Source organism: Gobio gobio (assembly GCF_949357685.1).
Source record: "Gobio gobio genome assembly, chromosome: 5".
NCBI classification, from domain to species: domain Eukaryota; kingdom Metazoa; phylum Chordata; class Actinopteri; order Cypriniformes; family Gobionidae; genus Gobio; species Gobio gobio.
In genome coordinates, this window is record NC_137101.1 from 17,230,513 (window position 1) to 17,257,103 (window position 26,591).

At 39.5% G+C, this 26,591-nt stretch overlaps 1 protein-coding gene across 2 annotated transcripts in view; it reads left to right on the forward strand.

Annotated features, from left to right (window-relative positions):
- The window catches only part of exoc4 (exocyst complex component 4), a 173,087-nt gene that overhangs the window by 117,279 nt on the left and 29,217 nt on the right, over positions 1-26,591 (forward strand). Inside the window, exons 11-14 of one of the 2 annotated variants that reach the window (XM_079818183.1) lie at positions 2,758-2,977; positions 21,189-21,325; positions 24,133-24,288; positions 26,376-26,554. In XM_079818183.1, coding sequence (XP_079674309.1) covers positions 2,758-2,977; positions 21,189-21,325; positions 24,133-24,288; positions 26,376-26,554 — 692 coding nt within the window. Of the gene's footprint in view, positions 1-2,757; positions 2,978-21,188; positions 21,326-24,132; positions 24,289-26,375; positions 26,555-26,591 lie in introns of those variants that run through there. The other variant, XM_079818184.1, reaches the window with a different exon arrangement.

A 26,591-nucleotide genomic window follows, 5' to 3' on the forward strand; every position in this document is an offset into this window, starting at 1 on the left:
TTAGATGAAAGAGAAGGTCATCTCAATGTAAACATTGGATAAATGAGCATTCAGAATTAAATAAAAGATAAGTTAAAAGACAATATTGTACCGATATATTGTTACCACGGTGATGCCTTTTATCACTTATCTAGGACCCATATGCGTCAATGTTCCCTTTAATAAACATAGTCAGACAATAAAATAATTGCTATGACGAAAACCATGAAAAATTAAACAGTGGCCAATTTTTCTCATTGTTGATTTTTAGGTTTGTAATTGCAATGTTTCACTTAGAAATGAAGTGGTTGAGTTGCTTACTGAGGGCTGAGCCATGTTTCCACTGTTAATGTCTCACACATACACACACACACACATACATAAACGTGCACATGTGTGTATGGGCTCCCCTCTGCTGGGTTGACTAATTGGCTGTGCAGTGCTGAGGGAGGTGTTTAGTGTCGGGGGGTTGTGGAGCTGTAGTCTCGTAGTGATAAATCAGTGTTCCTGCTGATCTATGAGCCTCTGTCTGCTCGTACGCAACGTCCCATCACTGCTCAACTCCTGTCTTGTTCCCTCTCCGACACACATGGTGTGCGCAGTATTTAAAAGCCAGAAAGGGTCCTCATATTTGTTTTTTATTTGTTTTTTCATTGAAAATCTGAGATTCAAAATGTTGACATTTAAAACACAGAAAAACAAACAAATTTATTTAAAATGTAAAATTATCATCTTTTATCTCAAATTGCCATTTGCTAATTGTATCATTTATAATAAGAACATTTCTGTTACATTTTGAAATAAAATGCTAAAAAAGTGGAGAGATGACCGGAAAAGGATCGGGACTAAGGTTGGGTGATGTCTACCAAATTGGCATCAGACGATGTCTACAGTGAAACATCGTGATAGACGATGACATCGGGGGGTTGTGTTTGAGCGTTAATGTGGCGCGCATCTGGAAAAAGAGCTGAAAGGATTTGAATGAAACGTGTTTGGCTTTAGATGAAACTACTAGAGGATATAGCGCTGAAATATCATAACCACAAACGATCCTGAATGCATGTGGTGTGATCCGCACCGCTGTTTTGATGCTCTGCTCACTTCAACTAGAAACAGGAAAATGGTACTATCACTCTGTCTCACGGCCCAGATGGAAACATGCCATGCATTGGTTTAGTTTGTGTAAGACATCTAATAGCCTGTAATCCGTTTAGCATTTTTTGCTCAGTAAAACTGGAGTGTCTAATGTAATTATATTGTGATTGGGAACAACTTGTCATAGCATCATAATGTCTGTCAGCCATCAGCGATGGATGATGGCGTCATCTATCGGCCCAACCCTATTTGGGACACGTAGGTTGGATTCGAACCCATATTTCCCACATCAGCACCACTGCACAATGTGCTAACCATTATGTAGCGTTCACACCGGACGCGAATAATTGGATGCTTGAACATTTTGAGTTTTCTCGCTTCAGTCGCGCGTGAAATTTTGCATGTGACATTCATTTCACAACAGACGCGAATTCGCGTCATGGGAGGGGCTTCTGCCAGCCGTCTCGTCTCATTGAGAAATGGCTGACATGGACGTTTACACGTCTTTTTTGTTAAAATTCTACTGTTAATGTGTGACAAAACATAGTTTTAAGACTTTTTCAGGCGATAATGTAGTTGTTTAAAGCTCAAATCTGTGGTTTATTTATAAATAGAGTGCCTATTTGAACATTTTATCTGGCATTTTCGGAGTTGTGAGCTCCAGTGGACCCCGGCGAGAGCAGCCTTTCCTCGGCTAATCCTTCAGACATTTGCCGCTGGCTCTGATGTCTCTGTAGTGTGTCTCGAGCTATAATTCGTCTTGTGTATATGTAAGGGCGATCTTTGGTCTCATGGATCTATAATTTGTTCACTGGCAAATCGTTTAGGCTGAGGGCAAAGTGAAGTTTCATTACTTTTTTATTTTTAGGCTATAACTTTACGTTACAGTTGTAGCCGACTAGCACTGACTTTGAATGTTTGACTGAATTGTTTGCTTTATTTCATGTATAGCTTATTATACCTTTTACTTATACTTTTGTATTAATGATCATACATAAACTTGCATTTAACAAAAAGAGACTGGGTTGTGTTTCATGTCATTTAATGTTATCACCGTGATAATCATATTGTCTGAACCAGATATTAATATACAGATTTTCTCCTCATTGTTGTCACTACTAGAGCAAGCTCCTGATTGGTTAACGCGGCGCGAATATCCGCCAAAGTTCCGATTTTTCAACTCGGGCGATTCGCACGTCAAACGCCCGTTCCAGAACATTTTCATTCAACGTTCCCAGCTGGTGGAACGAACTTCCCACCGCCATCCGAAACGCAGATTCATTGACAACATTCAAAAGTCAACTAAAAACTCAGCTCTTCCGTGACCACTTAACCTCATAAAAAAATATATATATATATTTTCCCCTTTCTTCCCTTTTTTCCCTCCCTACTCTAGCCTGTGCTACACTGAGCAATGTACACGGTCTCAGTATTTCAGGCACTTGTTGCGCTTACTCGACTCTTCGTGACCAATCGCTTCCTGTACTCCCAAGTTGTTAGTCGCATTGGATAAAAGCGTCTGCTAAATGTGTAAATGTAAAGGTAACCGCTCAATTCACTCAATTCACTGGGAACGCACCATTAGGCCTCAGCTCTGACGTGTGCAAACTTTGTCTAACCTTGCATAGTCATGTCTCTTTTGTGTAATTTAACGGAAAAGCCTTGTTTTCTGTGTGTCATCAGGTTCATTCAGGAGATAGAGTCCCGTATGGGTCCTGCTCAGGCCAAGCAATGTCAGCTACGCACGTTCCTCACCTACTACATCAACGACCTGTTCCTCAGCCAGGTCCGCACCGAGACCAATAAGGAGATTGAAGCTGTGACCAAAGTTTCCGACCCGCTCAAGATCCTGGCCAGCGCTGACACTATGAAAAACCTGGGAGTTCAAAGACCTCTTCTACAGGTATGTCTTTTTTTTGTTTTCTTTGTAAATGATCCCAAAAGAAGCTTTTTGGGACGTTTTTTTTTAAGAAAAAGTACACACACTCGCCCTTGCTTCTTCCTGCTCTTATTTCCATTTCATTAGTCGATCAATTTATTAGACTAACTGTTCAAACAGCATTTGCCTACCGCTCAAGTGTACAAAAGCCCGGTCTGATTGTTTTCTGTTCTGAATTGCACAGAAGGGGAAGGTTATTTTTTCTCTCGTTCCGTCTCTTCTCCTTCACTCTCCCGTGAGTGCCAATAAAGGCCACCTACCCCCCTATCACCCTACATCATAATTGGAGCTGAAATTGTGTTTGATCCTGGCTGACCTGGAATCAGCAGTTAAGTGCAGCTTATATAACACACAGCTCTGCGCCGCGGCGACCAGCTGCCAGCTGTCCAGATCTCCAAGGGCTTCTTCCTGCCAGCACAGGAAGTACAACCTTTTATTGCCATTGAGACCTCTGTATGTGCTTAGTTCATCAGCAAAGAGAGTACTCTCTCATCTCACCTTTCCAGTATTTACTTGTTATAGTTCCCAGAACAACAAGCAAATTAAAGAATCGTTTTAAAAGATAGGAGAGATATGTTTTGTGCTGCTTTTAAGCTTTTTTTATTATATAATATAATATTATTATATTTAGGGCTGTCAAACGATTAATCGCAAATTATCGCATTCAAAATAAAAGTTTGTGTTTGTGTGTACTGTGTATAATTATAATGAATATTTGAATACACACTCATACATGTATATATTTAAGAGATATATGCATGGGTATATATAATTTATTTTATATATAAATATATACGTTTGTGTGTACATTTACATACATAATATTTATACACATACACACACATATATTATGTAAACAAACTTTGCTTTTGGGTGCGATTATTCGTGATTAATCACGATTAATCGTTTGACAGCACTATTATATTATATTATATTAATTTAAATATTTTCATTTCATTATTTTAGTATTGCCCTGAAGAAGCTGCCTACATTGAAAAAAACAAACAAACAAAAAATAGATTATTGGAATACATTTTCAGTCTTTCTACTTCTAAATTTCTCATTTAATTCAGGGTGGTACTTTTCGTTTATTTGTAATTATTCGTCAAATTTACTAGCCATTGCCAAGTGAAAATAGTTTCAAAGTAAATCCTACACTAATTCAGTGTAACAGATATTGTCTTCTCCGTTTGTCTGCGCACTTCTGTTTGTTCCTGAGTGTATGCATGTGCAATTGTGCATGTACAACTGAGTTATTTCAATGTCTTTCTGCGTTCGGAATCCATGATCTGGTCAATTAACCTCATGAGAAGCTCTCTTCGCAAATATATGAGGGCAAGTATGCCATTGTGCTGAGTGTGATGAGTTTAGCGCTCTGATATAATTCAGATGAGAGCCATTATGGGCCCCTTTTACACTTTAAACTGAGACCTGTCATCACAATTCTCTCCAAGTTGTGTGTCCATGTGTGTACGTCTTAGCATTGCTTTCATTTTGAGAACAGTGGCAGTTCATTACAGAGGGGAAGACACCAAAAGCTCACAGCCATTTGTTTATGATTATGATTTCTCCTTAACGAGGACTGCAGCATCTTGCTAATTACCCTGCTGGGCTAATGAGCGACTCGCTGGATAGCAGGAGCTCATAAAATGCTCTTTTGTTTTGGCTTTTTTTCCCCCTCGCTTTAATTACCTTAAATCAAAGGTGCCGCAGCTTTGCTCCTGACGGCCCTTGTGGCACGTCCCATCCTGGCCTTTTGCTTTGTACTGTTGTAGAACCATATCCTGGGTCGTGGTCTGTGTGTTAGAGAGACGCACTGAAGGAACACAAGCTCTTCAAGGAGGCATTTAATGAACTCATTTATGAAGAGCTGCATTAGTATGTGAAGTTGTTTGTGTTCTCAAACATGTCTGTATTTATTTGTGTCTGCCTTTGAAAATTGCCCGTTGATTTTGAACTTCGCAAGGGAAAGAAAATCGGTACAGCATTTGGAAAGCATTTGCTCCACATCCATCTGTATCAGAGTCCAAAATGAACATTTGCCAAACACCAAATGTGGGTAGAATTTGGCTTTAACAAGTAAATAAAATACTCACCAAATGGCCTGTTACTTTTCAAGCAAGTTTACAAGTTGTGAAACTGAAGGATAATTTTCCAAAGAAACTTCTGCCGGTATCGGCTTGACAATTTTCCTATTATAAAAATTTAATTTGGATTTGACTCGTATATGTCAAAAACATGTATATATCTTATATTTTCATTCACATGATCTTTTCTGAATTCATTCTAATATGCTGACTTGGTACTCATGAAACATTTCCTATTATTATCAATGTTGAAAACAGTTTTGCTGTTTTCCATAGTGCAAAAGAACAGCATTTATTACTTTTGATTTACATTTTATAATATACATTTTAATATTTATTTTATTATTTTAGATCACCCTATTGGTACAAAATAAAATAATAAATAAAATATATTGCATTTAAAATTATAATTTAAAAAATGATTTATTGACTCTCCATTGGCAGATTTAGTAAACATTTTATTTCAGACACTAATATGCACCGATAGTGAACAGTGACTCATAAGGCCAAAGAGGTAGTGTCAGTGACTGTACCCGAAAACTGGAAAATTCTGCCTTCGGAGGACACATTTCAAGGTAGGAAGGCATCAAGGCATGTCCGAATCCAATGTTTACTTCCTGCCTCCTGAGAATTTTTGAAGGCAGCATAGATGTATCCTTCGCTACCTTTGACATCCCACAATCCTGTGCGTTCCATTCGGTGACAGTTGAGCTAGAAAAAGAAAGATGCCGTTTGAAAGTCACGGCTGCTGGTCAGTTTGTGTGTTAAAGTATTTTTTAGACCAACGTTTTCCACTTCTGATGCCATTTCTAGCGACTACCACTGTAGTAATTTAAAGGTGCTCTAAGCGATGTCACACGTTTTTTAGGCCACATTTTTTTTTGTCACAATGTCACATTAAAATGATTTGGGGGTGGAAATCATTCTTGTCTGCTATTGGCTGGAGCCCTGTTTGTTGTGCTCCGTGGTCCAGACTGCCCACGTTTGTTTTTGTTGCAGTTTGTGGAGCTTAGGCGGACTACAGAGGCCGCGGTTTTTTACAGTGTGTTCAGGGGACAGGCAGCTAGCGGATATCGAGGAGATGTTTGCTGTATGTGACTAAAAATGTTTTGGCCTAAAAAACGTGTTACTTCGCTTAGAGCACCTTTAATATTCGCTTAGTTACCAGCAAAGCTTGCGCTATTTTGCTGTAGATCATTAATCTGTTACACTGCCTCAGAAGTCTGTCTGAAATCACTTTCCTGAGGTGCCTTCATGCGCAAACTCTGCCTTATAAGTCATTGCCTGATAAGGCAGCGGGGCAACAAGTCAGCTGCCTAGGTTTTCGGATGCAGCCCTTGTGTTGCTTCACTCTATTTTGCTGATGGATTGGAAAGAGGTCATCTCCACCACCTCCCAGCCATTTTATCTGCTGCTGTTGGTCCGATCAGAGGATTTAACCCTGCCCCCTTTGCCTCATTAGCATGTAATCACTTGAAACAGGTGTAGAGCGAGACTGTAAGAGCAATTTGACGGCATGTCTGTTACTTCTACATGGAGCAAAATACATGGAAAAGTCTCATTTAATTTTAAGTTATCCCCGAAGTATGAACCAAAAGTTCCTGCTCGCAGAATTCAATGCCGTGTGTCATTGAGAAGATGCAAGAACCCTGCATTGACCCTCTTCTCAGATTGAATTGCCATCCATCCTATGAGAAGCCATGAAGTTGAGTGAGGCTTCTCTCCAGATTGTCTATTGCCTCTGTGATGCATTTCGGACCAAATGGAGGAGGCAAATGATGCTTAAAGTAGTGCTCTCCTGTGGTCAAGTAAATGATGACAAAGAGATGCGGGTGTGTGTTTATGGGTGCATGTCTGTGTATTCCAGGTGCCATGGCTCGGATGTTACAGCAGGTGTTTTATGAGAAATCAGCCTGGGAGAAGTGGAGCATTGATCCGTAGGGAAAGGGGGTTTTCTTTTAGTTTCACAACATTAAATATACTGCACTTTGCCATCAGGAACCATGTTAACACACACACACACACACACACACACACACACACAGACACACACACAACAAACCCCCACAAACACCCACTCCCGTTTACTTGCTATACTGCAAAGGAGGAAATCTCAGAACAGATTTTATGTCAGTTGTTGTCAGCATTTTTGGACAACTACATTTGGCTAGATGTGTTGTACTTTCTCTTTACCAGAAATCCACTGCAACATTTTTTCGATGTTTTAAATGTTGAAAAATCAACATCAAGGCAGACAGTATTCTATTCACAGCCTTGTTTTCATTTGCTTAAAATGAAATATGAGTGAACATTTACAGATTATTTGGACTAGGTTGTTTTTCAAAGGCTGTCTTAGTTGGCCTAATTGTTCAAATGAATTAAAAACAATAGAATTTTTTCTGTTTGTAATAAAAAATTGGAGAAGGGTTTCTTGGCACTTGTGACAGTTGACAGCCGTGTGCTCTGGCAGAGAGAGGTGTTACTGCATTAGCATTACCGGCACCCCCGTGCTGGAAGCTCAAGTTGTCTAGCCCTCACTCTGTCTAGCATGACAACAAGGCCAGTGATATCAGAAGGCCTGGCCATCCATGTTCTGCCTGCTCTCGTTCTTAAACTGCTCTCTTTGCTGATCTGTTCCACTGATGCTATCTGCAGGTCCGGGGCCCACTGATGGATTCATTTCATTAGAAATGTTTTGGGGGGTCACTGTGTGGCTTGTTTGGAGATTGGCTCTATTAATCTTCCCCACCACGGGATCCACGGTGCTGCTTACAGGGGCCATATGTCCAGACACCTCTTACAGGAACTCTTATACTCACACACTTGATTTTTTGCTGATGTTGGTGGAAATTGGCGAAAATATTGATTTGGTTACTGTTTAAATTGTTAATCATACACACAGACTTATACGTATATATTATAAATCACACGTACTATATAATAAAACATATTATATAGTAAATAATACTAAAATAACACTGGTAATTGGTAAGGCCTAAAACGTTTTGACATCTTTAATTGCCGAATTTTTTATTGCCTTATTTATAATATGTTATTTATTTTAGACAAAGGAGGTATTTTAGGCCTGCATTTTTTGGAAATTTGTGGTTGGAGCTATACTGTTCTCAGAATATCCAGGGCTTTGTTTTATTTACAAGTCTGTTTTTAGAGATGTGATTTACTGTCTGTCTTGCCATTCAGTCAAAGCTCATTCTGAAATGTGGACTTGAGCTGCCACCAGAGCTTTTCTAATGAAGCTGACCTTTTTAATCACACTGCATTCACCATCAACACACACAAACGAACTTCTACACATCAGTCTAGAGTTGAACTAATGAGAGTGACCTTTTTGTTTGTAGGGTCTGTGTTGTGTGGGGGTGTATATTTGGTCTCTCTCGCTCTCTCTTTCTCTCTCTGCGGTGTGTGTGTGTGTGTATCTCTGTGGTTCTGTGTGTGATATCCGTTGATTGGCATCTTGTAGTGCTCGGCTCCATTAGAGGAGCACAGCTTGGTGCACCTTTATTAGCGACTTCTCATCACCACAAAAACAGCCAATCACAGCGATTCAGGTTTGGGTGGCGTTGTCTTGACCTTGTTTATATCTGCAGGTATTCTCTGTACAGAACACATATTTTATTTTATTTGTATTTATTTTATTTTATCCAATCCATTATATAGATAGAATTGGATTGGGAAATCTTTTTAAACAGATATTAAAGGTCTCTACCAAAATACATTTTTCTCACAGGTCATAGATGCATATAACGTGTCTGAATAGAGAACGTCTGTGTTAGTGCTGGACGGTGTGACCAAAATTTTTTTCACTGTATTTTTTCAAAATTATATCGGTTTTGCGGTTTATGATAGTATTTTTTTTCCCCTATGCATGACTGGGTGTTAACCACATTTTGTACTAATTGAGAGAGGAAATACTGCAGTAGATTTGACTAGAATGCCCTGTTTTACTGTCATGACAAGTGAATATAGTAGAAAAATTCCACACTAGAATTAATAGGCCTACAGGTTTACAAAGCCCCACAAAATGATGCTGTGGGGAGACAACAAACAATAAAACACAGACCTGCAACACGCTCATTACAGACACGTGCATATTAAAATATTACCATGGAGAGAGAAAAAACAGTTGAGGGCACCTTAAGCATTTTAGAAATCTAACCCTATAAAACAACAAACTGCCAAAACAAGGGAGAAACGCGGAAGAACATTTAAAAAGTCTAAGGATATTTTCAGTATTTAAGAGCACTACAGTCTCTGAACAAACGACACACGTCTGTTTAACACAGAAAGAATAAAGCAGTTACTTTTTTGCCCAAATATTGTTTGAATTGTCAGTCTATTTATTAACTTACATCTTCTTCTGTGTAGCAGAATAACCCATCGTGTCATCGCGGTTGTGATCAGACATACCGTTGTATCAGTGTCCTTTGCATACATTTCATTTGAAGAAGACGTGATGAAATATGTGCGCATACACGCCGATGGTTCATGTTTAGAGCACTAGAGTATATGAAATATGTCCATAAAAAACTTAAACATGCTCGCTCCGGTCTATGTGCTGTAATATGATCCATGCAGAGAACGTTGTTAATCTCATCACGGCGCTCCGCGCAGAAACCGCTCTCTCTCGCGCGCCGCGTGTAGTTTGAATTCTCCGCTGTAATCAAGGGCTGAATCCGAAATCGCCCCCTATAACCTCAAATAGGCCATTATTTGAGGGGACAGCCATTTGTAGTGATGTCCGAAACCATAGTGGACGTTATTGAGTGCACTCATTCAATCTCACATTGCACCGCAATACCGAGTATACAGCTGATGTACACACAACGGCTGTCCGACTTCACTCACTCGTTTTCATTCACTCATCAAGTGAACAATATAAGTGGATAACGTAGAGAATAATAGTGAATGAGGGTATAGGGGGCGATTTTGGACTTGCCATAGGCTGTGATGCGATCTCAGCTGTGCTCTCACTACAGTGCAACAGTGAAACGGGACCCCTCGAACTGTGACGCCCCGCGCCACGTTCCGAACGTTGGTTAAGCGACATATACCGGTATTGCGGTATCATCAAAATTCATATCATAACAAAAATAAATACCTGTATTCGGTATATACCGGTATACCGCCCAGCAATAGTCTGTGTCACTGATGACTTCATGGTCGTTCAAGTGACATTATTATATAAAGTTACAGGAAAATGCAGACATCAGAATCCATAGAATAATTGAGTGTTTAATGAATTATTAATTTCTAACACTTTTGCCAATATGCTATATAAGTATATAGAGTCATTTTTTTCATGATGACAATAAATCATTTTCCACGACCCCTTCTAACCTTTCCTCACACCCTGCAGTTTGAGAACCTCCACCTTACAGTGTTGGTCAGCCGACTCAAGACCTGAACTAGATTATTGTGGTTAATTCATGTTATTACTTCAAAAGACTGCAGTCCTTTCAATTCAACTGATGAAATTTATCAAGATTCAGCTGACAGTGATGCAGTGCGCACTCTTTGTTCTGTCCTTTAGGGCACTGTCACCGTCTGTCTTTTTCTTCTCTGCTGTTACCTCAAAACTCTGACTTGGGTTCCTCCCTCAGGCCAGCATTATTTCTGTGTGCTTCATCTGCAAAAGAGTTGCTTGCTGAGTGTGTTTCTTCACCTGTGAGCTGAATACAGTCCCTTTTTTCACTAATGGTCTTCCCCCACCAACACTGGCCTAAACTTGGGTTGCACCCCTACCTGAACTGTCAGTGTGCAAGAGACTGACAAGGGTTATCACCAACTTGCAGCCTGAATTCGGACTGTGGTTTTAGTTTAGTTTACATGTACAGAGGGTTTACCACAGAAGGAGTAAAGCTAATCTTTGCCTATGGAGCTAAAACAAGAAAAAAGTTCAAATGCAGCCAAATATGCTGGCCAAGTGCAGAAAGGCAGGCGTTTCTTTAGGCCTACAGTGAGAACCTTACCAACCTTTGAATTTGAAGAGAACTGCTCCAAGTGCAGACTTTGGCTGTTTTAAGTCATTTTAATATATTTCCATATATTTCCAGTGCATTGGGGTGTTTCTGCAGGGTTTGTGCGTGCATATGTGTGTACACAAACATCCGTTCCATAATGATAATGTGTATATCATTGCCTTCTGTTTGTTCCCCTCTCTGCACCATTAGCCCCATATGGCTCTATTTCAGGGGGTGTGTGTGAGCATTTGTGCGTTTTTGAGAAATAAGCATAAAGTTGAATCTCAGGGCTGCTACATTTATGGTGGATTTATGTGTGGTCCTATTATGCTGAAGTGAGACTGTAAGACTTTGAGGAACTTCGAAAAAATAAAGTAAGAGATAGTAAGTGGTGTTTTGAGGTGGATACACAGTATCTGTTTTTCTTGTCAAAGATTGTGCGTTCAATCAAAATCTATGATATTTTGACTCATGTTCATCCTTGATTTGGAAGAAGCTTGCAATTAAACACACTGTTTATGCCCTCAGATTGATCCTCAGTTGTGATGAATGTGGATTGAACACTGTTGTATCCATTTGTTCGGTAATCAGCTCTCCTCCAGAGCCGGTGTACCTTTATTTAAATCACTTCTAATAAAACAGGCTTAATCCTGCTGCCAGCGGCTTTACAGCAGGAAGTGCAGTCCTAGCGCTTTGTGTGCCGCTTAGTTTATTTCGCTGGTCGAGCCTGTCACTCACACACCTCGCTTTAGAAGACATGACAGGCTTACATTTATGTCGTTGTTACACATGTCATGCATGTTTGCGGTTTGCGCTTGTGTGTTTGGCCTGTACTTCACCTCAGTCTGACTCAAACAATGTCAGACGCGGAATGCTGGGAGCTATAATAGAGGCATGAAAGAATAGTTCACACAGGAACCAAAAAATCATGACTTATTCACCTTCATGTTGTTCCTGTATAACAGATTTTCAGCAAAACGTTTTAACCTGCTCTTTTTCTTACAATGACAATGGATATTGAAAAAAATGGATAATTGACTTTTTCCCCTTATAAAATGTAATAATAAATGTTTTAATGATTATAATAAATAGTAAAAATATGTAATAAATACTATTTTATAAAATAATAAAATGTCTTCCCCTTATTCTTTGTCTCTGCATTAGCTCACATACATGTGTGTGTATTTATATATACATAATAATTATACACAGTACACACTCACATATATTATGTAAGCCTAAACTTTTATTTTGGATGCGATTAATCACGATTATTCGATTTGACAGCACTAGTTTAAATATATTGTATGGCTTCAAAACACTTAAAATATAGTGCACAAGTCATATGGGCCACTAATGGTGCTTTTTGTCCTTTTATCCATTCAATTACATTGTATGGAAAAATGTGACGTAAACATTCGGTTCTGCATTGAAGTAAGTAAGTCATACGGGTTTGGAACGACATGAGATTGAATAAATAGTGACATGTTTTCTTTTTGTATGAACTAACCCTTTAAAGAGCCACAGAAGCAAACTCCTGCATCTGCATCTGTCCATACAGTTGCGCTGCGGTTGAGTGGCAGGGTCATGTTGGCACGTGTGTGCAAGTCTGTGGGTCTCAGTGGTGTACAGTCACACTGACAGTGATGAATGAACTGTCGCACCGCTGCCCTTCTCATGCATTACACTCCTTTACCCCGGAGATTTTTGTGTGTTTCTGCATGTTTTTTGCACGTCTAAGACCACAAGAAAGTGCTCTACCAAATTAATTTACTATGCATTCTGCCAATGTTTGCATGTATGCACACCAATGTATAAATGTTTGTATTTGTTACCCGCTGCTAGTGTGTGTGTGTGTGTGTGTGTGTGTGTGTGTGTGTGTGTGTGTGTGTGTGTGTGTGTGTGTGTGTGTGTGTGTGTGTGTGTGTGTGTGTGTGTGTGTGTGTGGTGTGTGTGTGTGTGTGTGTGTGTGTGTGTGTGTGTGTGTGTGTGTGTGTGTGTGTGTGTGTGTGTGTGTGTGTGTGTGTGTGTGTGTGTGTGTGTGTGTGTGTGTGTGTGTGTGGACTGGTAATCATCACGTTATGGGGACAAAATGTCCCCACAAAGATAGCAATATCCGAAATCCTCATCCTTGTGGGGACATTTTTAGGTCCCCATGAGGAAAACATCTTATAAATCAGACTAAGTGATGTTTTTTGAAAATGTAAAATTGCAGAATGTCTCCTGTGAGGGTTAGGTTTAGGGGCAGGGGCAGTGTAGGGGGATAGAATATACGGTATGTACGGTATAAAAACCATTACGCCTATGGAAAGTCCCCATAAAAGATGAAAACCAAACATGTGTGTGTGTGTGTGTGTGTGTGTGTGTGTGTGTGTGTGTGTGTGTGTGTCTGTCTGTTGTGGTGTAATTGAAGTGCCGGAACGGTTCGGGTTAAATGCTCTGAACTCTGTGCTATGGGGTCAGAACTGGATTAATGGAGAAAACCCATGGCCCGTGAACCTTCTTTAAACACACTCAGCCTCATCTCAACATCTGTCCACCAGCTTGTCATCCATTCTGAATAGAAAAATCTGTCATTTTAAAGGATTTTAAATTGTGACTTCCAGGCATGGCGAAATCATGGAAATTAATACAATATTATTTTTTTATATTATTATTATTATTATTTCATATCAGCAATATTTGAAGTGTGGAGCACATTCTTCATTCATTCATTCATTCATTCATTCATTCAATTAACCTTTAATAAATTAAGCGTTATATATTTAAATTAAACTGACCAGCGAAATATGTACTTAGAAGTTGTGAAATAATAATAATAATTATTATTCTCTGGGAGTGGAGCCCATTCTCTTCTGACATTACAATTAAATTACGTATAAGTATTATCTAATTACATATGTATAATGAATATTCATTAGAATAAATTCCATCGCTCTGTTATTTTAATATTTAAGGCAGAGTTTAAAATGTAAGGATAATGATTTCTTGGTGGTTTGATCCAACGTTGTGTGTGAATCCTGTATTCTTACAGTATCTCAGTACATCTGCTGGCACTGTATAAAGAGATGCTTACGCTGCATGGATGTAAAAGAAATAAAAGTTTTTCTGTCAAAATTTGACTCAATTAAAAGTCAAAGTATCTAGTCAAAACTTTCCTCATTTAATTGAAAGTATAAAAGACAGCTTTTCACATTGACTGTGATTATATCAAGAGAAATGTTCTCATTGATGTACCTTTGATGCACAAACTGTGTAAAGCAGCTTCTTTAACCACATTTTTTCCTCAATGTCGTGACTAAGGTTCTAGAACACCAGATCTTGAAACCTATTACCTGAAATTGTTCAATTTTATATAGTAGTTGTTTGACATTTTCGTATAGTATAAAGCCTGATCACTGACCATGTTCAAGGTTGACTTCAACTACAGTTATAACATCATTAAAATGGATTCTTTTAGGTAAAAGACTCTCTTGACAAGGACAAATACAGTTACATGAGCCAATTATATTTTACACATCATTTTTTCGGGGTCTATTTTAAATAAAAGTTAAGTTCACAGGAATGTGATTTGACTTGGTACTTCAGTAAGAAAGGGAAGAAAATTATATTTTTAATGAGATTATATATGCATGTGCTTCAGTGCTCTAAATGAATAATATGAATATATTGGAAATGTATGATCAAAATATGATTTAAATAATAATAATAACTACTTGTCATGGTTGGTTGACTCAGAGATGAAATGAGCAGGCTCTATTTGCAGCAGTTTACAAACTCAAAGAAAACAAAGATACTCAGGATACAAAAGGCTCAAAAAAACGTGAACGGAACAACCAGCTACTACTAAAAAAGATGGAACCCAGGCTGTGTCCGAAATCGCTTCCTATACCCTTAATTAGGGCACTATTTGAGGGGACAGCCATATGTAGTGTTGTCTGAAACCATAGTGGATGTTATTGAGTGCACTCATTCAATCCCACAATGCACCGCAATAACCAGGGTACAAATGATGAACGCTCAGCGGCTAGAGAATACCCATAATGCACTGTGAGACTCGTGCGCTGAATGAATTGTATGCAAAATCCAAAATCGAAGCCCTTCCGGCGCACTCAGTGTCCGAATTCACTCACTCGTTTTCATTCACTCCTTCAAGTGGACTATATTAGTGGAGTAATGTAGGGAACAGTAAATGAGGATGTAAGGGGGGCGATTTGTAACATGGCACAAGACTAAAGCCCCAGGTATACTTCAATTTCCGCATCTGGGCTCATCTTGCACGCAGTCGTGTCCGCACAGCTTTCAAAGTATACTCAACCGCGGATGGGTGCGGATGGCCAAGTTCGACACATTCGCAGTACTATTTTTTCATCGGAGGGCAGCACTGAGTTTTGTCATGAACAGGACATTCGCTCGGCAGGATCAAAGAAGAAAAGCAGTGGATCAACCATTGCAACATAGTTCAGAAGAAACAACAATGCTTAAACTTTACACAAACGCTTGTTAAAGGGTACCTTCAGTGATTTAGCATTAAGCTTTGTATCAGTAGAAACCCAGTAGTATATTAGAATTATGGTACTTTCCCCCCTCATATCCCCTGAGACGAGAGAATTATGCATTTTATTTCTGGAAAAAATCCTCAGATGATGCAAATATCGCCATTTTGCGTCATCGGAGGATTTGTGGCCAGAGGCTAGAGACTACAGGAGCTAGTTCTGCATGTTTTCAACCCGCCCACAGGGGAGGGATCTCACTCACAGAATGTAAATATGCACAGCCGCTCGGCTCGGGCATTCATAACAGAGCGAAAGTACGGAGCAAAGTGAGTGTTTCAACTTTTCAAAGAATCCCTATGAAAGTTTAGCTTTCATATGCGATCTGATAACGCGCCAGACTGGAGACGTGCCGAGAATGACAGCCGCGCTTACCTCAGCTCTTCACTCGTGATGAATGAAATCTGACTCCTGCTGCGTCTGTGACGTGCCTTTCGTTCGGCTCACTCACACGTTATTGAAAAGACACGTTCAGTTTTTAATTGTAGTGTCTATTCTCTAACTGAACAAAATTATTTTATTACTATGAATATCAAAACGACGTTGGGGGCGGTGCCGCGGTGGGCAAGTGATGACCAATAGCAGTGGCTTTGGGAGTGGCCTTGTAGGGCAGCGAAGCAAGTGCATTCTGGGAGTTGTTGTCTTTCATTCACATGAAACAAAAATACATTTTCTGTCTTTTCTCAGTCTAGAAGGCACCAAATTCAAAAATAATATCACATTTCTACATAAATGACACAGTTTAAATACACATTCATCTTCCCAGCGCTGAAGTGCCCCTTTAAGTTCGCCGTCCATTGTAGTGTTTTCCTCCTGTTTCAAGCATGTTGTTTTTGAATCGCTCTTCCCCCACTCTTCTTCAACGACTGCGCACAGTACTGTGTGTATTGCCACTTAGTGGACTCTTCTGTCTTTCTTGCGCATGCGCTGTTGTACGCGCACTGTCCGTGCGGTCTCAAAAATTGGGCTGGGGAATGCGGACGTCCCCTCCTGATGACGAAAATTACACCATGCGGACGCTTTGGCCTAAACAGAAAACAGGCTCAATATATACTAACCAAAACCAATGAACAAAATGAGAAACAGGTGCAGTGCATTAATCAAAGAAACAATGAATAAATATGGAAACTTATACTAAGGCTGTGTGTCCACCAAAGCGGGGGTTTTTCACGCAGCTGGCTGGCGTATTCAATTGTTTTCAATGGGAGTGCCGCGTTTTTAGAACGCCATGAGCGTAACGAGGCGCTGAGCGAGTATTTCACGTTCAAGCGCTGAACGCTCAACGTTTTTTACTGGTCGCCGAGAGTAAAACGCAGCACCCATCACTGTCACTTTTCACCCAGCCGTCCAATCACAGTGGAGGAGGGGCGGGACAAATACAACACAGACCAACCGCCACATTCTGCGTGTACAACGTCAACAGATGACAACAAGCAGTATAATAACAGAACAAAATAATTTAAAACAAGAGCCAGAGCAATACTTTACATTGTATCAGCATTTTTATATAGAATCAATATAGAAACAAACTATCTGTGAAATTAGATACTTGTAACACTTCCGCGGATATTCCGTATCATAACAAGCAAAGAGTCTCAACTGAAAAAAAACGCTGCGCTTCAAAAACGCTTTCAAGCAAGATGTTTTCAGCCGGCTTTGGTGGACACGCGGCCTAACACATGGAAACAGCACAGTAAAACCAACTCAGAATACAATTGAAACAAAACTCAAACCCAGACCATACGTAACACTATTATTATTACTGTCTTCATTAATATTATCTTCATGTCCGTAAATCAATCTGTTGTGTGTTTTGGGTGGAGCTGAGCTGAATCTACTCATCTTTTTGGGAAAAGCTGCCTGCAAGAGATTTAGATGCTATTGGCAGCCATTATGAAGAGCTCTGCCATTTCTGCTGCGACTCTCACGGTTCTTCTTAGCATTCTGTGAGAGAAAGTGTGTATGTGTGATTTGTGTATATACACACTCAGGCCTCTGAGTGTCCCTAAGCATGTGCGTTAAGTTCTCTCGGCTCCACTGCGTGTTGTGTTTCCCTCTCATTGACGCTCACCAGTCGAGTCCCACTGCACGCTGAGCGTTCATTATTATGACTCAGTTCATTTATACTGCGCTAAACCTTCTGCCATTAGCAAACACTCCCTCCAGCAGCTCTGCTCATTTTAAACACCTCTGTGCAAAGGAGGAGGACTGTAATCAAGGCCGGCGTGGCTGGACGTACTCCACTAAGAATTCAAAGGTGCTCTGTAGTGTGAGAATGGGCCAGGAGATGCAGAAATTTGAAACCTCCCATGGCACAGTGTGATACTTAAGTAGAAAGGAAGGATTTTGCTAGCGATGAGACGAGAACCTCTGCTGGTTTGATTTTTCCTCTAAAGCTCTCGCCGTCTGTCTGTCTGTTTCACTTGTGAGGCTTCTATCCATCCTTTAACTCTATTTTCCTCTCCTTCTCTCTTTCTCTCTCTCTCTCTGGAGCTTGATTACTTTTTAATGATTTCTGGGGCTAAGACAAATGAGTGTGTTAAATGAGGAGAATTAGACATGTGCCGCAGAGCGCTGGGGCATTTGTTACTTGAATAATGGAGCTTAGAGACTTTGTTTACTGGGAAATATTGAGCTTCACAAATGAGAGGGGGATAAGAGAGACCAAATATTGCAGGTTCTTCTTCTATGATATTTCTCTGGTCATTCTCAGTAGCTTTTATTAGGCCTGAGCAGTATATCGAAAAAGTATGATCTATTCAATATTATGTTGGCAATGTAAACGAACATCATAAACACTGGCTGTGATTTGAATGCACTTTTTTATTTGACTATTGACTTTCCTAAAGGCCACGGCAGTGTCGCAATCTCTCCTTGTGTCATGACCGGCCACGACTTGTGTATAGATCGATAAGACTTATTTACTCATTTAAACCTCATTAACATGAAAATAGTGTTGGTCTGATTCATGAATCGGTTAGGTCATTACTCATAAATGTCTCTCTGTTGCATTTTTTAAATGATGCAAGTAAAAATATATGTAAGTAAAATTGTATATGTATTGTTATGTTGGTGCATATAAAGAATATTTTTCAAATATATCATTCCTTCTCACATTCATTTTGTGAAAAAGTGTGCCTTTTTACCACTCACTGTAAACCCGAATAAGTTGGCAAAAAAAGTAAGCAGAACTTGCAGATTTTTATTTTGTAATCATACATTTTAATTGCTCTGAACTTGAAATATTTGAGTTAGCTAATTCATACATTTAACTATAAAAATATCATGTAATCTCAAATTGTTAGTAGTGAAAACTTGCTTTAACTAGCTAATTCAAAAAAAATTGGTTACACAATACTTTGGTAGCATTAGCATAGCTTAGCACTTGCTGAAAGAGGACAGCAATATAATACATTTAACATATATCTGTTCTCAAACTAAGCTCATGCTCCACTCGTCACCATGATAGTAACCATATACAACCATACCCCCCATATTATATATATATTAAAGGGATAATTCATCCAAAAATGAAAATTGGCCCATTATTTACTCACCCTCAAGTCATCCTAGGTGTATATGACATTCTTCTTTCAGACAAATAAAATCTGAGTTATATTAAAAAATATCCGTCTGTTGAACAAAGTGCTCCACGCGGCTCTGGGGTGTTAATAAAGGCCCTCTGAAGCAAATCGATCCGTTTGTCTAAGAAAATTATCCATATTTAAAACTTTATAAACTAAAGTTTCGGCCAACCGCCTTCCGTATTCAACTTATGGAAAAAGTGTTGAAAGTGCCTCTGCTCGAAAGACAAACGCGACCAGGTACGTCATGACATCACATACGCATCTTGAATTGCGAGAAGGCACTTTCAACACTTTTCCACGGAAGGCGATCAGCTGGAACTTTACTTGATAAAGTTTTAAATATGGATATTTTTCGAACACAAACGGATCGATTCGCTTCAGAAGGTCTTTATTAACACCCCAGAGCCGTGTGGAGCACGTTATTCGACGGACAGACTTCAAAAATAGAGCAACTATTACTGCTATTATAATACTTGGATTAGCCTGGACTTTTTAAATATAACTCAGATTGTATTCGTCTGAAAGAAGAATGTCATATACACCTAGGATGACTTGAGGGTGAGTAAATCATGGGCTAATATTAATTTTTGGGTGAACTATCCCTTTAATATTTTGATTTTCTGTTTGTTGTATTAATTAAAATTTTTAATTTCAATGAATTAAAAATGTTAAGGAAGCCAGGTAACTTACTTGTTTAAGTTAAACTAACAGTGATGTATGTATTTTTAAGCAATATGTTCTATTCTCAGTTCCCAGTCCCCATGCCAACCTTTCCTAGACGCTCGTTCACACACATAATCGGACACACTATGGCGTTGATGGACTTGCTCCAGTGTGACCAGGGGCATAGCTTTGAAGGCTAGCGTTTCCCCGCTGATTCGTTTCTCCCCCACCCCCCTCGGTTCCCTGGTGCAGTTTACTGCTAGAGAGCTCGATGGGCCAGGGCAGTGCCACGGATCATTACCTCGCTCTCCGCCCCTGGGGCTCAGGCAGGGGGCGCAAGCAGCAGGCAGTGATATGTGTGTTAGCAGATTGTACGCCAAATGTACAGCAATGCGCTAATAAGAACAAACTAAACGGGGCACCCGCCGCTGCCCCCTGCTGTGCAGGATGGGTCCTGATGCGGTCGGATTGAGTTAGTGCTGAGTCCAATTAAACAGAACATTTGTGCCAGTGCCACAAGTAAGCTACGATTCAGTGCACCGTTACCATCCTCCTGCCAATGGCGTGCTAACTCTCGCTGTCACTTTCAGTCACTACTGGCATTTAAAATGTTGGTGGCTGTGCTAACACTCATGGCTCTTTTGTTTTGGCCCTTGACGGTGTTAAAATGTGGCCCTGTTTTGTCCCCGGGCTTCCGTTCTGTTTGAGCGGAGAGTTATTCTGCTATTAGCGTCATTAGCTTTGATGGCATGGTGCAATCGTTAAATAGTAGAGAGGAAGACGCAGTGCCTGAAGGATGATGTTGTCTAGTGGAGGTTTGTCATTGCCACACATATAGAATAATATTCCTGGTCATATGTTTCTGGATCGTGGTGCTTCATTTACCGCAGCAGGGTTGTCCAGCTCTGACAGGTGAATGGAGGGTTTTGATGGTGTTTGTTTTTCGGGCTATTTGACGTGTTTGCTCAAAAGCGAGCAATTGAGCAGATAGACTACGGCATTCTGTAGTCTATCACGGTCCTTTATAGAGGGCGCCTGAACTGGTCATCCTTAAACTCAACCCTGACCTCAGACCAGAACCTCCCCCGCACCTTAACAACAGCGACATTTAGAGTTTCTAAAGCAATCGTCTGATTCATAGAAACGAATAGAGGTGATGCCCTGACTTCAGAGTGTATCATATTGAGTGTGTGTGTGTGTGTGTGTGTGTGTGTGTGTGTGTGTGTGTGTGTGTGTGTGTGTGTGTGTGTGTGTGTGTGTGTGTGTGTGTGTGTGTGTGTGTGTGTGTTTGTGTGTGTTTTCAGAGCACTGTGGTTGTGGAGAAGTCAATTCAGGATCTAATGAGTCTGATGCAGGATCTCAGTGCATACTCCAACCAGTTCCTGGAGATGGTCTGTGACAAGCTCAAGGAGTACAAGGAGATCTGCAATTCTGCATACAGGTAATACTACTATGCGTCACACACAATCCTATTTTACTAGTGTGAATGTGAGTTTGGAGTGTGTATTGAATGTGATGCAATAAAGAGATGCTACAGCATAATGGCTAGAAATGTCTATCTGTTGAGTTAACCTGGCAGGCTGCATCCAATATCAACATACAACATTCAGATTCATGAACTAAGGACTCTTATGAAGTGGTTCTTTGTGAATCAAAAACACACACACAACCAGGTTTGTCTGATTCTTAAGTGTATGACTCTTATGAGGCAGTTCTTTTTAGCGTATCAAAAACATGCAATGAGACCAGTGTAGTCTAATTCCTGACTACAATGACTCTTGTGAAGTAGTTCTTCTTAGTCAAAACATACCAGTGTAGTCTGATTCATGAACAAATGACTCTCATAAAGTGGTTCTTTTTAGTGAATCAAAAATATACAGCGTGGCCAGTGTAGTCGGGTTTGTGCTGGTTCTTTTAAAGGTGCACTATGTAACATTTTTGCAGTAAAATATCCAAAAACCACTAGGCCAGTGTTATATATTTTGTTCAGTTGAGTACTTTCAATATCCCAAATGTTTCCAAATATTTGTAAATCGTGAGAAAATTGCTTTTTTAACCAAGGAACCAGGACGTGTGAGGAAGTCGCCTGTCAATTGCGTCATCTGCGTTACTCCCGGTTTCCGGTTTTATTTTGCAGAAACGCTTTACTCTTACTGCAGTGTGCAACAAGTGTCATAGCAGCCGCCGAGCGAACGCACAGAGTAACGTCATAACATAATTTTCAACACACTCAGATGTATCTAATATGATAAACAGAGCTGTGTTACCTCATACTCATGACCGGAAAAGCGGAAGTGGCGCTGGCGACTGTGGCATAATAAAAGTCCCTCTGCTCATGAGGCGTGTGTTCCACTCTTCTTATTAACAATCGCTCCAGTGGCCTTGCTCAGCTCCCAAAACACTCTGCTTCATACTACAGTAACGTTAATAATCACATCCATGAACATGATTTCTACCCAGAACATGAGTCCTATCCAGATTCTTTTCCACCAGCTGTGAGGTGAAGACCACATGTCCCAAAATTCTGCGCTCAAACGTAGCGTCATCAAACTACGCCTTTGTTTTGAATAGGCGACCTCTAGTGGACGGAAAAGTTACATAGTGCAGCTTTAATGAATAGTTTCTGATTTAAATCAGTCTGACGGATAGAGAATTTCACTCTAGTGCTAATTTATTTATAAAGAACATTATATAACATTATTAAATTACATAATGCCTTGGATCACCTGTTTTATGGTATGTACTCCCTGTAGTACCTTCACAGACCCCCGGGGGGTCTAACGATTTCTGATAAAAACCTTGGCATTAGAAGCATTGGATGATTGGTCTGCTCATGTGTTTAAGTGAAGTGTGTAGAGGTGTGTGTGTGTGTGTGTGTGTGTGTGTGTGTGTGTATGTGTGTGTGTGTGTGTGTGTGTGTGTGTGTGTGTGTGTGTGTGTGTGTGTGTGTGTGTGTGTGTGTGTGTGTGTATGTGTGTGTGTGTGTGTGTGTGTGTGTGTGTGTGTGTCTGCGCACATATGTGTAAGTCAGCAGGGGTCTGAACTGAGCTCAATCATGGGTAGAAAGTGCAGAGGCAGCCGTTTCCTCGCACAATAATCACATCTGTCCCTCTCTTTGTCTCCTTCTCTGTCTTTCTTTTTGTTCTATCTCCCTCGTTCTCAGCCATAAGATGAGTGAAACGCATTGCGTTATGTTCTACATGATCTGTTCAATCATTCTACACAATCGTAGACAATAACAGTTCATTCATCCGCGTTCTTGTCTGCCTCCCTGTATCCTCAGAACTCTTCTGTGGAAAAGTGTTCAGTTGTCATCCATCGCACACTTTTAATGGCCTGCTTATGCAATACTGAAAACATTTATCTGAACTTATGGTTAATTTTCATATTTTATAATATTTTGAGGCACAAAGTGAAATGGAGCTTGTTCAATCCCTCAGCCAATCACAGACTTTGTTCTAAATGTAGCTCCTTGTGCAGAGTTTCATCACATTTTATGATATCTTCCATTTACAAGTCATTAACAAATCATTATATAGCACTTAACACATCAGTAGATTAATTTCATAATATTTTTAGCTATTGCAGAACATTAATGTATGATCTGAGAAGTATTATATAATGTGTTTAGCACGTTTACAAACACATTGAACAAATTTGTATTATTAATTATGAGTATCAATTAATTAATTATTTTACTAAAGGTATAGTTCACCCAAACATTCTGTCATCATTTACCCTCATGGCCATTGAAACCTAAAAGTTTGTGTTATAAATTCTATGTTGAATCAAATAAAACTCTAAAGATACTTTTTGTAATATCTATTTAATGCTTTTCTTACATTTGGGGGTAAATCTCAGCCAAATTTGATGTGCAATTAATTTGCGATTATTTCAATTAATGAATTGCCACATTGTGTAATTAATTAAATAAAAAAAAATTTAAATATAATATAATATAATAAAATTTTAAATATAATAAATAACAGAATATAACGTAATATAATATCTATTAAAAGTATTTTTACATTTTATATTTTGTGATTTTATAATATACATTTATATAATAAATAAAAAAAATTATATACAATATTTATTAAAAATATAAAAATGTAATGTTCAATGTTTACAGCCTTAAAAAGTTGCGGCTGATTTCCTAAAGTTAAATTAAATACATTTATTTAACATGTTAATATTTTAATTAATTTAAAAGTTTTGAGATTATTGTGTGGTGTGTGTGTGTTGTAGGGGTATCGTACAGTGCGAAGAGAAGCTGACCATCAGTGCATCCTGGGCTAAAGATGAAGACATCAGCCGTTTGCTACAGTCTCTGCCCAACTGGGCCAGCATGACCCAACCCAGACAGCTCAGACAGAAGAGAGAAGAGGAAGAGGACTTCACACGGTGAGAGCACACGCTAATATACACATACATAATACAAATACACACTGTCCCCATTATGAGCTTTCCACACAGATTCATCGCAGAGCACACAGTATATTCAAACACACTCGCACAACTCCTATCACCTCACATCCGAGCAGGTTAACGCACAGTCAGGGGTTGTGTGCTGTGTAACACAGATCTGCTGGACTTTACGCCCTGTAAATAGATCAATAAACACACTTATGTATTCGATCCGTTTCAACTCCAAAAATTGCACTTTGACGAAAATGAACGTTATTTTTTGTTTGTCAGGCGGCAATGCATTTTGGTATTCTACTTGAGTTCTATGTTACAGAGGATGAAATCTAGCCCTTATAGCTTCAGCAGACATCTTTGAACAAGAACAAATTCAACTGCAGGCAATCACACTATCTGCCGGAACATTCCAGCATCCCAAACACACACAATTCTGTTTTCGATTCACTTGCTCGCTCTATCTCCCTCCCTTTCTCTCTTTTCCTCTCAAGTGCACACTTGAATTAAAGAAGACACAAGTATGAGGAAAACTGTGATTGGACAAGAGGGAGGGGGGCTTCCATTTTTATCAAAATTGCCCTCAAAGTGTTCTCTCGTCGGTTTGGATGTGCCATGGCCTGCAATTGTACAATAAATAAATGAACTGGTTATGTGGGGCAGAAAAATCCAATCTAGCCGACCTGTTGAAGCTAAACGCAGAGGGCGAGCGGGTGGCTTTTATCATATAAATGACCCTGACAGTTTCATCAGCTAAAGAGGGATTACGCCACATGTATGGCAATGCTAAACAGAGTGATAAAAGCTTGTTAAAAAGTCTTCCATTCAATAGAGCTGCGTTTTATCTTAAAGAATTTTACAGCGCTCAGAAATGAGCCACATGGATTTTTTTTCTCCCACATTCATCACAGACCTGTAGAGCAGGAGGTCAAAGAAAATACTCACTTTATAGATTTGTTTCAGCGCCATTCGTCTGAATGTGCACGTGAAGCTGGGCGTCAACTGCTGCTGTGGTTATGAAAATGAGAGTAAGGGAAAGCCTTTTTAAAGTACACATTAGCACCGGTGTGGGCATCTGGCCAGTGTTGAGGCTGCGCCAACAGCGGTGCCCAGAACACCAAGATATTTTCATCGCACTTTCCCACAAGGACATGCAACATCACTTTTCCCCTTTGAACGTCTCCACCTTTTTAATTCAACTTTCACATAATTTCTGCCATTGTGTTGGATGTTCTGTCCAATTATTTTTCGGTTTAGCCAATTCACCTCTTTTTTGTAACTTCAAATGGGTCAATTAAAAGGGGAATGATTAAGAAAAAGTAATAGTAATTGCAAAAAAAATTGTATGAGGATCGCAAAAAAATTTGTATGAGGATCACAAATAAATTGTCTATCCATGTCTTATTTGCAATTTATTTGCAAAACTATAAATAAAATAATAATAATTGCAATAATAAAATAAAATAAGAGGATCAAAAAATAATATTGTGCCATTTCAATTTGTCAATTAAATGAAGAATATACAGTAAGAGAAAACCAAACTTAAAAAAAGAAATAAGTATAATGGCAAAAAATATTTCCACCTATTAATTTTTTGTTTAGCTCATCCATGTTCCTCTTTTTTAAAGCGTCATTTTAGAGGAATGTGTAGTATCGCAAATATAATAAAAATAAATCCAAACTAGTTCTGCTGCCCATCTGTTTGGACAAACATGTTTTCCCACCCGAAATCTCACCACTTTTGGAGCCAAATATTGACATGCCTCCAAGAAGGAAAAAAAAAAAGCAATTTATTTACACTTTTTGAATGACTTCTATTGTTGCTCAATAAACTAGAAATATTTTAACATGAAATATGACAAGCTTCACATTTACAGATCTTTTTCACTTCTAAGCACTGGTTTAATTAACATCTACCAAAGACAGTTCAGTTGTGCTGAGCTGTTATTAAAATCAGTCTCTATCGATGCCATAGCCACATTCAGCAGGCGATACAGAATAATGATTAAACACAAGCAAGGCTTTTTTTAAAGGCTGGAATTGTTCATTAATTCTTTTTCTGTCTCTCACAGGGCGGCATTTGCCAAGGAGTCTGAGGTTTTGACAGGGAATCTGGGTGATAAGCTGATTCCTCAGAATGAGATTCTGAGGGATGTGAGTGATCTGAAGGCTCTCGCTAACCTGCAGGAGAGCATGGAGTGGCTCGCCACCCGCCTCAGGGGCTTCTTCAGCAACCTGCCCCAGAGCTCCAGTGAGTGTGTTCACTGTATATATTTGGCTGGAGGTTT